Here is a 13,209-nt window from a genome sequence, read left to right on the forward strand (position 1 = left end):
ATAACATTCATATAAAAATTATTTTTGTTTCAATTTGGAGAGAGACGAAATTGCACAATTTTTACAAAAATTGAGACTAAATTGGGACAAAAATTTAAATACAGGGATCAAATTGAAGATGAAAAAATGACACCCGCCATAATACTGACAGATGACATTGTCACCGTCACATTACTCTATCGCTGCCACGTGGTACGATATCAGTGTGACACATGACAAAATTTTTTATTTTTTAAAAACAAATTCAAACAAATAAATAAAAAATAAAAAATAAAAATTCAAAAAGTCCAAAAGCTGATACGTAACACCCCTTTAACATTGTTACTGTACCACTAACGAAAATATTTTAAGATAAAAAATTAAGTCAAATGGATATTTTGTTACGACAATAGAAACTAAATTCATAATTAAACCTTCATCAAACAATGTTAATAAAAGAGTAGTTCATAATAACCTTTTTTAACAAATATGAAAACTATTCTAAGAAAATAAAGAACTACGCACCATATTAAATAATTGTGAAAAAAAGATAGGGTTAAGCCTAAATTAAATATGTATTCATCGGGTTAAGCCTAAATTAAATATGTATTGATCGTGTCTCATGCCTGAGAATCAGATAAGGGCGAAAAAAAGAAGCGTCTTTTTGAGATTTAGCCGTTGATGTATACTTCTTACAAAAGGAGAATCATAAATACAATAAGATACATTATTAAAAAAAAATTCCTTCACACGACAAGTTTATTAATAAACTTATTAGTAGGTGTCCAAGTTTTTCAAAAGATCAAATTGGATGTTCAGGGCCATAAAAATTACCCTATTTTTGTTAAGAAAAGGAATAAGCTCATTTTACACGTGATCGTAATCGGAGAAAAATAAAGCTGCAGCCGCTGGATAGGGTCAGTGACTCGAACACACACCAGATCTTATCTACTTTATATTATTATTATTATTATTATTAGCTTTGATTTTCAGACCAAAACAACGTTGTTGTGGTTAATGACACCTGTTGCACCTTCAGTGAAGAAATAACTTAACAAAAAGTTAGCGTTTTATGGACGATTCAGAACTCATTGGTTTTGGCAAATTTTACAATTTATATTTTACAACGAAATAGTACAATTTTTTATTCACGGTTCAGATTTTAACCCCAATCAATGTTTCTTCCCCTAATTTTTAATTTAATATTTTATAATTTTATCCTTTCTCGTGTTCCCTGCACAGAGCAAGATACGAAAGATACTTGTACACATACCCAACAAACTCTCAACTCGAAAGCCCGAAAATTTTGAACTTGAAGAGAAGGGAGAGAAGAGTTTGATCAAATTCAAGTTGAAATCCGTTTTGGGAAACTATTGTATCAGCAAGTTTTTCACATCATAGACATGCCAACCAAGTTTGGAAGATTGGTCTCTTTGGTTTACAAGAGAGGATTTTCCACCTCCACCAGCGTTCAAAAGGGTGCTTCTGAGCAAGGTGTGAAATCATTGAACCTCTGTTCTGCAATTAATCAGGCTCTGCACATTGCCTTGGACTCTGATCCCCGGTTGGTATCTTTGTTTATTTATTTCATGAAGATATATCTAGTGAGAGTGTGAGAGGTGATAAGAGTAATCTTGATCTTACATTCCAAGATGTATGCTCAAATATTGGTATAATTAGTTTTAATCCTTATCATTCATTTCAATTGTATAGTTTAAATTCAGTGATATAGGGATCTCGTACAGTATTGACTTTCACCTAATTTGTTTGTTTTATTTATTTGTTTTTCCTTTTCCTTCATGTGTAGAAACAAACAGCTTGGAATTAGTTTTGTTTAGTTATTTTTTCAAACTGTGTTGAGTTGTTGTCTTATGCTTCGATTTGTACGTAGTCTGCTGGAATTTGTATAATTTCAAGTTAATGTAACTCATAAATTATTCCAGGTGATGATGAAATGGTTTGAAGCATGTCCTTTAGCTTTAGGAATTTCGGTGTGTATCATTTGCATTGTTTCCCTGTTATTATTCTGAAAGGTGTTTTCCAACTTTGATACCAGAAAATAGAAAAAAAAAACAAAAACCATAGGAGTGGAGGACAGAGGGGGAAAGAAAGCATTGGACTGTAACACTGTAGCATCTAACATCATTCCAAGAAACATTCAATTCCCAGAGTTTTTTCATTTTCATTTTTACTTTTTGTTAAAACTTTATCTTTATTTTAGATTTGGGGCTTCTGTTAAGGAAATGATTTTGTATTTTCTATAAAGGGCCTAATAGGGAAGTCTTCAAATAGTTGCTGGTGACCCCCAAGTCTCAGATCCCTTGTGTAGAGCAATATTTTGAGATTTAATGGAACAGTGAATTGTTATGTAAGCCAAACTTTGTTAGCAAAGGTTGCTCTTGGATGCTTCGTATTTCAGCACTCTATTAAACAAACTATGTTGAAGTAATATTCAGATGCTGCATATCTTGGTAGAGCCTTAGCGTGTTTGAGAAGTTGTTTGATACTGTTTCTTCTAATATTAACTTAGTAGACAAACTGAGTTTCTGTGTTAGATGTCGTACTTTAAGGTTCTATCAGTTGCACTATTATGAGTTGTTTATGTATAGCATGAATATTTGGTGTACTTCCTTATCTTCTGTTGCACATGATCACAGTTCTTATGTGTTTGGAGAGGATGTAAGCTTTGGTGGTGTCTTCCGTTGCACAACAGGATTAGCAGACCAATTTGGTAAAAAGAGGGTTTTCAATACTCCTCTCTGTGAGCAGGTATTTAGTTTTATAATTTCACATTGCCTATGTGCTTCCTTTTTCTTTCTTTCTACCTATCTCCCATGTGAATGTCTGTATATTCAATAAGCATGATGAAAATATGGTTGTAATATCACACAAATCAGAAGTAAATTCGAACCTCCAAGATGATTTTCTATCACAGAAAGGGGAAAGAAGCTTAAAAAAGAGCATTTTCTAGAACTTGGTATGATGGAATTTTACTCTGAAATTGTGTTCAAAGAATTTGATTGTGCATTTTACTGTATTTCTTCTTTTTACACTAAGTATCTTTCTAATTATTTTTGTAGTTTTTATATCCTAAGAATTGACATAAATGTTTCTACTGCAATGCTACTCCCAGGGAATTGTTGGCTTTGGTATTGGTCTTGCAGCTATGGTGAGTCTCTGAGATTAAAATAATTCATTCATATCTTTGTTATCAAACCTTACTACAATCTGATACATTCAAGCTATTTATATATTTTACCTGACAGGGAAACCGAGCCATAGCAGAAATCCAGTTTGCAGATTACATTTTCCCTGCTTTTGATCAGGCAAGCTACCTTCCATGGCTTGGTTTAGTCAAAAAGCCTCTTATGATCAGTAATTGACCAATTTTAGTTTCCAGATTGTCAATGAAGCTGCCAAATTCAGATACCGGAGTGGGAACCAATTTAATTGCGGTGGTAAATTTCTTATACTGCTTCAATTTGAAGTTTGGCTCATCTCTATCTTCAGTTCCTGCATTCATTTTTTTTACTCATTTATAGGTTTAACAATTAGAACCCCTTATGGAGCTGTGGGCCATGGTGGGCATTACCACTCTCAGTCCCCTGAGGCTTTCTTCTGTCATGTTCCTGGTATCAAAGTATGCAACTTTCATATGGACTTCAGTGTGTTTGTCAGAACCTTAATTTCCTTCACTTCTATTTCTTGTCCATGTTGTTCAAATAAAAAGACACCTACACTATAGTGTGTGATTTTTCAATAGACTATATAAATATTCAAATTCTAAACTTAAGGTAGTGTGCAAGGCAAGAAAAGTGTTGAAATCCATGGCAATCATAAATTGCTCACTTGTCCAGTTAAGAAGATTATCAAGGTGAGTGGAATAATAATGACGGAAAAATCATTTCAATGAAGTTGAAGACTAAGTTATTCAATAACGATAACATATAAAAGGAAGATTAAAGTTTTTAATGTATAATATGGTAAAATGGACCGAAAAATATTTAAGTGGACTGCTATTTTATTATAGAAAAGGTGCCTTTGACCAAGATGCATTTAGATAACATACTCTCAAAGTCCCTAAGGGATACTCTTAGAAAGTGAGGTTTAGATCTAATTCAACCTCATAAAAATGCATTATAAGTTGAGGTTTGTATTCATTAAATATATTATAATTTAGTCATATCTCTAGCACATCACCTCACACCAAAAGTTGGATGTCTAAAACATGGGAATAAATATTTATGGAAGGTTCAATAGTAGATGACATGATAGACTCAACAAATTTCTCTTGGTTATATTTTACGAGACATTGTGGATTTTAGGCATAACAAAATTTCATAAAAACCAGTTTGTTAGATAAGTTTTGCGTCCATTTTCATATTATAATTTAATCATATCTCATGTCTACTTGATGGAATCTCGAATATATGCTCACATAATATTGTGCTCATACGTAAAAAATCGGGTGCGTATAATCTGTATGCTTGATCTTAAGATGGAATGTTGCATATGTTTAAAACACTTTCTAGAATTTCAGTAGGTTGAAGTAGAGTTGTATACTTTATCCATTCAGGCCCAATAGAACCACAAGTCATGGTCTCTCAATAGTTTTGCTCTTTCTCCCTGTTCCCTATATTTTCATTGATTTGGATTCAAGTTTGTGCCAGTCTTGTGATTGCATAAGAGCTATAGAATGCCACTCATTTCTTGTGGGAAAACAAAATTTCTTTGAATATTTTGCCTTTCTTAGATAAGTACTTTTTCCCCAAATGCCTTAACTGAGTTTCTTTGTAGGTGGTCATCCCCAGAAGTCCACGACAAGCAAAAGGGTTGTTGCTATCTTGCATTAGAGATCCAAATCCTATAGTATTTTTTGAACCGAAGGTTGTTTTCTACCAAAATAGCCTTAAATTATGAGCACAGTATGCACTTTTTACGTTTCTAATATGGTGATTCATGGTTTCAGTGGCTTTATCGTTTGGCCGTAGAAGAAGTACCGGAGGATGATTACATGCTTCCTTTATCTGAGGCTGAGGTACACACCATTTGTCATACTGAATAAAAGAAAATTTTTGTTCAACACTATTGAGACGTGATTCTGTGAAATTGAAATGTGTATTCAGGTGATTCGGCAAGGAAGTGATGTAACCCTTGTGGGATGGGGAGCTCAATTATCTATAATGGAACAAGCTTGTATTGATGCGGAAAAGGTAAGTGGCTGTTGCACTGCAACTGATAGCTCTTGAAACATGTATCCTGCATCACACCATATTTTTGTTCACTCCACGGAAAACTTCCCAAAAGGTTCACCTGAATAGCATCAAACTAGAACTATACATATACATAGGGAATCTAAAAGGTATCAAGAGCATCCTATTCACTAGCTCATAAATTGTGTTTACACAAGAACAAGATTTAGTTCTGTTATGTAAAAGAAAGTTTGACATTTCAATTTCTCATTTCTGCTATAATATATTACCTGTATATTAGGAATTCAGTTCTTAAGTGGAGGCCTACATTTTCATCTCTTAAGTGGAATTTAATTCTAATGTTATTATGAGATTCTGCAGGAGGGAATTTCTTGTGAATTGATTGATCTGAAGACACTAATTCCTTGGGACAAGGAAACAGTAGAAGCCTCAGTTAATAAAACAGGAAGATTGCTAGTGAGTATACAGTTTACAGAATAATACTGTAACCTGGTTTGGTATCAACTCACATGATGCACTGATGTAATTTGTAGGTTAGTCATGAGGCTCCTATAACTGGAGGTTTTGGTGCTGAAATCTCAGCTTCCATTGTTGAGCGTTGCTTCTCAAGGGTATGCTTATGTATTTTTATGTATACCACTCAAAGTTGGACTCATTAATTAGAATGATTTAGTACCATGTGCATACAAGTGTAGCTCCAAGTCCATAGGAATACTCATATATATCTGCAGATTTTCCTTTCAAATGCTACTCTCAATAAAGGGTAATTTTTATTTTCATTAGCCTCCTCAACACATTTTCATGTAGAAATCTCAAAATTCATGAAAATCCCACCTAGAGGAATAAAAGATTGAGAAGAAAAAGAAAGTGGTTCAAAGATTTTATATGATGGTCCTACAATATTTAGTTTATAGTTTTAATTTTTTAAAATGAGATGATGACACTTGTAGGGTCATAATGTAGTTAATGTCATGTTTTTAGGTTATATAAATGTACTTTTCTTACCCATGGAAAGGGGAGAAAAGTATCACTGTTACCTAGTCTTTTAGAGAAGTTTAGCTTTCCTACGTATCAATATGTATGTATGCATATATATATATATATATATATATATATATATATATATATATATATATATATATATATAACCAATTTGTAAAATAGGTTTGCTCTCACTTATATACTGTAATTTAACTTTATTTTTAGTTAATGTGGAATTTCGAACACATGTTTTGTGTTTTTTTCGTGGCACAGTTAGAGGCCCCTGTAGCAAGAATTTGTGGTCTGGACACTCCATTTCCTTTGGTTTTTGAACCTTTCTACATGCCAACAAAAAATAAGGTAACATGTTTGTTTACCTCAAATTTATCTCTTCCTTTCGTCTATGCATCATGTTTAAGATCTATGTTTACTAATACAAGCTTGTCATTCATTGAATGCAGATATTGGATGCAATAAAATCAACTGTGAAGTACTAATGAACTTAGTCACCATATTTTGGTCATCTATAAAATCTTGATGCCACGGAGTGATTCATTAGTAAATAGCACGATGGAAGTAGGTGGTTATGAAAAACTGTTATATAAAAATATTAACAAAAGAACAATGGGCATACACATGTAGTGCCTTTAATTTGAAACGAGTGATCTCCATCAGTAAAAATTTCCTATGATAAATAGACTTTTTCTCTTTAATTGATTTACCTTCATAATGTGTATCCAAAAACATTGACACTTTCATTTATCATCCAACTAAAACAAAACAATGAGTTAAAAAATCCACAAGTTCTTACACCAAAACTTAAATAGATGTATAGAATTTTAGACGATAGTCATTTTCGAAGTACTTCCTGTTTGAGCATCCGAAATTTAAGTGATGATAGTAGTTTGACAGCAGAGGGCATTGGAAGAGTGGTGCTAAGAGATCATGATGGCAGAGAAATCATGATTGAAGAGGTACTTTATGTACCTTGGTTGAAAACAAACCTCTTAAACTTAAGTCAGTTACTATAGAAAGGGTTTGCTATGACAATGGGGGATAATTATCTCAGTCTTTTAGATGAAAACAAGAAGCTGGTTATTCAAGCTTTTACCGGTTATTCAAGCTTTTACGGGTTGAAATGAGCAGTGACGGACATACGTGTATATCAGTGTATATCTAGGTGTGTAAGTGCAACTTTGATTTTGTTAAAATTATTATTAAATATATATAAAAAAAGTTATTCTATTTTTTTTAATTTTATATATTTGAATCCGTTGGCAACTGTTTAATGATAGATTTATGTGTAATTGAGAGTGTACAAATACACTATTTAACTTATTTTCATTGATTTAGAATCTTAGATCACCGTCATGAATGAGTACATTTAAGTATCAATGTTTTGTCACATCAGAGAACAAAAGAGAATGGTTGTGACATCTTCGATATGAACATCTAAATTTTAGTGATTTGTATCAACTTGGCCATGAAAATATGGTTTTGGAATTGTCTCGGGTAGAAATTCCAAATGAAGTGTGCAATGAGTGTGTTCGGTTCGTGCAAATGAAACGTAGGCTTATTATATTATTGAAAAGAAAAGCACAATGTGCAGCAGTTCAATAAAACAGTGAAATAGAATATCAGCACTCAATCTATTCTATCAACCATTTGCCTTCTTTAACTAATGCTCTACAATTCACCTGTACCAAAAGATATTCCAGCCCGTATTAGAATAGGTAAAAGAAGAATGATCAGGGTTTCAGGAAAGGAAAAGAATAGCAGAGAGACAAAGCAGAGGGGAGCAACACCTGGACTGCCTTCACACGTAATCCTTTAGCTGTATATTCTCTTTCCTTAGCCTAGTGCCTTTCCTGATTTTCCTCTCACCTGGATCAGCAGCCACGTGTCCACTCTTTCTAACAACATTTGGCACTAATTTCCCTTCTTTCTTGACACCTGTTACATTGCCCTTCTCATCGAGACAAACCTTGTCCTTAAGGTTGAACAGAGGATAAGAATCAACAATGTCTTGAAAATCTTCTCACATAGCATCCATGGCATCAGTGTGTTCCCATTGAATCAATACTTGTGAAACTTCCTTGTTAAGTCTTTTTATAATTCTGACGTCCCACACTTTAACAAGATTGAGGAGTGGACCCATCTCTGTTGATGTAAGAGGTAAGGGAACATAAGGCTGCGAAATCACTCCTTGAAATGGTTTAAGTAGTGCCACATGAAAAACCGGGTGAATCCTTGCTGATTCTGGTAGTTGCAACTTATATGCAACCGTGCCAATCTTCGCCAACACTGGAAAAGGTCCAAAATATCGCATTCCTAATTTTTGATGCTTCCTTAAGGTAACAGAATGTTGCCTATAAGGTTGAAGTTTCACCAAAACCAAATCTCCTTCTTTAAACTGCAAATCCCTCCTCTTTCTATCCGCCTGCATTTTCATATAGTGTTGAGGTTTCAATAAATTTGCTTTAAGTTGGGATAATAATTGATCTCTTTGCTTCAAAGAGTCTCGTAACTGACTAGGATTTCGACCATCTTCTATGTATGGACTTATGGATGGTAGAAGCCTGCCAAAAATAGCTTGGAATGGTGTCATTCCTAAACTTTGATGATGAGAAGAGTTATACCAAAACTGAGCCCAGGGAAGCATTGAAACCCACAACTTGGGTTGCTAAAAAACAAAGCAGCGTAAGTACATTTCCAGCGTTTTATTGAGGTTCTCAGTCTGGCCATCTAACTGTGGGTGGTAAGATGAGCTCATAGCTAAGGTTGTGACTTGAGCCTTGAATAATTGCTGCCAGAAGGAACTTATAAAAACTCTGTCTCGATCTGATACTATGGTCTTGGGAAACCCATGTATTTTGACAATGTTGTTAATGAAAACTTCTGCAACTAGTTTGCTGTTAAAATCAGCTTTCATAGGGATGAAATATCCAAATTTTGAGAGTCTATCCACCACCACCAATATTGTGGAAAACCCTTGTGATGCCGGTAATTGGACAATGAAATCCATGGCTATATCTTCCCAAATTTGTTGTGGAATTGGCAGTGGTTGAAGCAACCCCGCAGGGAGGACATGATCTACTTTAGCTTGTTGACAGATGGAACATTCTCTCACAAATTTGGTAATATCGCTTCGCATGCCCTTCCAAAAGAATTGGCTGCAATTCGAGCTACTGTTTTATTAATTCCAACATGTCCTCCAATTTTGGAAGCATGAAATTCTTGTATGATTTGCTTTAGCAGAGCTGCATCTTTAGGCAAAACAATTTTACCTTTGAAAATCAATAACCCATTATGAGCAATGTAGTCTGCGAAAAGTGGTTTCCCTTGCACACAACTTTGATAAATTTTCCTCATTTCAGAATCTGCTTGAGTCATATCAATCACTTGGTTCAGCCAAGCATGAATGGGTCCCAAAACAGCCATAAAAAAAAGTCCTGGATAACGCATCTGCTGGAATGTTTTCTTTCCCGGGCTTGTATTGAATAGTGAAATCATATCCTAAGAACTTAGGAAGCCATTGTTGTTGCTCTGAGGTTTGTAACCTCTGCTCCAATAATTCTTTTAAACTTTTTTGATCCGTTTTAATGATGAACTTATGGCCAAGAAGATAGTGTCTGAACTTAGCCATCGCTTCCGTAATGACATAAAATTCTCGAGCATAAGCAAATTGCTTCTGCATTCTACATAATAACTTCTTGGAAAAATAGGCAATAGGATGCATGTTCTGACTCAACACAACACCTATTCCACTGCTAGAGGCATCAGTTTCCAACACAAATGGTTCTTTAAAATTAGGCATTGTCAAAACTGGTGTAGAAGTCATAGCCTGTTTCAGGGTTTCAAAAGCATGAGTAGCAGATGGGCTCCATACAAAAGAATCCTTCTTTAACAAGTCAGTTAATGGAGCTACAATTGTGGCATAAGACTTAATAAAACGTCTGTAATACCCTGTAAGTCCCAAAAACCCTCTCATTTGTTTTAAATTGGTTGGAATAGGCCACCTTTGAATAGCCTCCAACTTCATTTCATCCATAGCTATGCCCGAGCCCAACAATATGTGTCCCAAGTAATCAATTTGTTGGAGACCAAAGCAACACTTAGAGAATCGTGCGAATAACTGATGTTGTTTCAAGATATTCAAAACCACTTCCAGGTGCTGTAAATGATCCTTCCATGTTACACTATAAACCAGTATGTCGTCAAAGAAGACTAATACAAATTTTCGCAACAACCCAGGAAAAATATCATTCATTAAGCACTGAAAGGTTGTAGGGGCATTGGTTAAGCCAAATGGCATAACCAACCACTCATAGTGACCGTGATGTGTACGAAAAGCTGTTTTATGTCTGTCATCTGGATTCAACAATATCTGATGATAACCGGCTCTGAGGTCCAACTTAGAGAAAAATTTAGCTCCAAATAATTCATCAATTAGCTCATCTACTGTCGGAATAGGAAAAGAATCCTTAATGGTGATGGCATTAAGGGCCCTGTAATCAGTGCAAACTCTCCAAGACCCATCCTTTTTCTTTACCAAAATAATTGGAGAAGAAAAAGGACTTTTGCTAGGTTGGATTATTCCTTCAGCAAGCATGTCATTCACTAATTTTTCGATTTCCTCCTTTTGACTGTGCGGATACCTATAAGGCTTGACTTTAACAGGTTGAGATCCTTCCAACAAGGGAATTGTGTGATCATGAGATCTTTGAGGAGGTAAACTGGTGGGTGTATCAAAGACAACGCTATAGGTGTGCAACAACAAAGCTAGTTCAAGCTCCATCTGTGTAGGTAAGTCTAACATGGACTTAGGTAAAGGAGTTTCATCCATTACTTGCATGCTATAAACCTCAGCAATTGAATTTGTTGTCATCATTCTTCTAATATGATGAAGTTGAGCTTGTTGAGGAACCAAGCTAGAATCCCCCTATAATGTGTGAAATTTTCCAGCCATTAAAAACTTCAATTGCAATGCATCATAATCTGCAATGTGTGGACCAATTGTGTTCAACCAGCTTGCTCCCAAAATAAGGTTTGCGCCTGATATGGGTAAGAGAAACACAGGTAGCTGAAATAGATTTCCTTGGGCTTGAACTCTCAATTGCTTAACCACTCCCTCCGCCTCCATGTAGTTACCATGACCCACCATAACTTTAAACATGGGGGCTGGTTCAATGGGAAACTTCAGAAATTTAGCCACTCTAGGCTGCAGAAAATTGTCTGAGCTGCCACCATCAATTAAAACTGTCACAGCCAATTTATCTATGTATGCTAAAAAACGTGTCGTACCAATTCCAATACCTCCTTTGAGAGCATTCAAGGATAAATGATGATCTATATTTTGTTCAGAATCTGAAACAATCTGCAACTGTACTTGGGACTTAGTAGAATCCTCACTTTCTTCTTCTAATTGTAAGAATAATAATTGTCTATTTGGGCATTTGTGAGTGAATGAAAATTTTTCATCACAAAAATAACACAACCCTTTCTCTCTGCGAAGCTGCATTTCTGCGAGACTAATGCGTTTCACATTTGTGTGCTTCAATGGTGGTGCAACAGGGGTTGGTAACAGACCCGGTAAGGAAGGTTTACTGGATATCTTGGAAATAACAACATTGGGTGTAACTGTATTTGCAGTGACAGTAGAATACCGATGAGTATAATTTGTATTAACAGATCTCGATGCAGGGTAATGTCGGTCCTCATATAATCTAGCCAAAGCCACTGCTCGGAGCAATGTAGGAGGCACCATAGCTACCACGTCATGCTTAATTTCAGTTTTCAATCCCCCAACAAAACAGTTCAACAAAGCTTCATCTGTTAATCCAATAGATCTATTGGCAAGAGCCATAAATTGTAGATAATACTCTGAAATAGAACCTGTTTGCGTCAATTTGAACAGGTCAGCCATAGGACAATCATAAGGAGATGGGCCAAATTGAGACTCCATTGCTCTAGTCAAATCTGACCAACTATTAATCGCTGCAATCCTATGCAACATTTGAAACCATGGAACAACCTCTTTGTCGAAGTGCATAGCAGCGATATCCACCCTAGCAGCGTCGGGAGTATTGTGATACATGAAAAAATTTTCTGCCTTGAAGATCCACTCCAAGATTGGTGTAGTTCCATCAAAGTGGGGGAAACCCAATGAAATCTCCTTAACTGGCGTTACTCCACTGGGAGTTGTGATCCCCGATATTCCCGAGACGAAGCTCGACGGACTTCCATGCGTCTTCGCCATATTTTGTAAGATCTGATTCAACAGTACCTGTATCTAATTCATACGTTCATTATGTTCGGAGAATTTAACATCCATCGTATTAGCGATACGACCTATCTCCTCGGAATGGGTTTTAACCGCTGCTTGAAGCTCTTTTAGGCGAGTGTTGTCTGCCATGGAAGCTAAATGAAAGCACCAATGAAACGTAGGCTGATTATATTATTGAAAAGAAAAGCACAATGTGCAGTAGTTCAATAAAACAATGAAATAGAATATCATCACTCAATCTATTCTATCAGCCATTTGCCTTCTTCAACTAATGCTCTGCAATTCACCTGTACCAAAAGATATTCCAGCCCGTATTAGAATAGATAAAAGAAGAATGATCAGGGTTTCAGGAAAGGAAAAGAATAGCAGAGAGACAAAGCAGAGGGGAGCAACACCTGGACTGCCTTCACACGTAATCCTTTAGCCGTATATTCTCTTTCCTTAGCCTAGTGCCTTTCCTGATTTTCCTCTCACCTGGATCAGCAGCCACGTGTCCACTCTTTCTAACAGCATTTGGCACTAATTTCCCTTCTTTCTTGACACCTGTTACAACAAACTAGGGGAAGGTTTAGTAAATTCCTACCCTAAAAAGGCAACAGAAATTAGGAGTGATACATTCAGATATTTGCGAATCTATAGAGATTGAAACTCCTAGAGGCAGCAGTTATTTTATTTCATTCATTGATGATTTGAAAAAGTGTGGATACACTTGTTCAAAAGAAAGAATGAGGTGTTATATGTCTTTAAGAA

General features: G+C 35.5%; 1 protein-coding gene across 3 annotated transcripts; it reads left to right on the forward strand.

Annotated features, from left to right (window-relative positions):
• Positions 1-879: 879 nt before the first annotated feature.
• On the forward strand, positions 880-6,909 carry LOC114165058 (2-oxoisovalerate dehydrogenase subunit beta 1, mitochondrial). Of its 3 annotated transcripts, none has more exons than XM_028049708.1 (14): positions 880-896; positions 1,222-1,543; positions 2,637-2,748; positions 3,113-3,148; positions 3,246-3,305; positions 3,380-3,437; positions 3,522-3,619; positions 4,777-4,866; positions 4,949-5,017; positions 5,106-5,192; positions 5,553-5,648; positions 5,726-5,803; positions 6,447-6,533; positions 6,635-6,909. In XM_028049708.1, the coding sequence occupies exons 2-14, from the start codon at positions 1,383-1,385 to the stop codon at positions 6,668-6,670; spliced, it is 1,068 nt and encodes a 355-aa protein (XP_027905509.1). In that variant the 5' UTR covers positions 880-896; positions 1,222-1,382; the 3' UTR covers positions 6,671-6,909. The 3 variants fall into 3 exon arrangements, with proteins under 3 accessions (XP_027905509.1, XP_027905508.1, XP_027905507.1); XM_028049707.1 differs by lacking the exon at positions 880-896 and adding an exon at positions 1,023-1,040; XM_028049706.1 differs by lacking the exon at positions 880-896 and adding an exon at positions 1,116-1,132.
• Positions 6,910-13,209: the final 6,300 nt, after the last annotated feature.

The sequence above is a fragment of the Vigna unguiculata genome, chromosome 10 (assembly GCF_004118075.2).
Source record: "Vigna unguiculata cultivar IT97K-499-35 chromosome 10, ASM411807v1, whole genome shotgun sequence".
NCBI classification, from domain to species: Eukaryota; Viridiplantae; Streptophyta; class Magnoliopsida; order Fabales; family Fabaceae; genus Vigna; species Vigna unguiculata.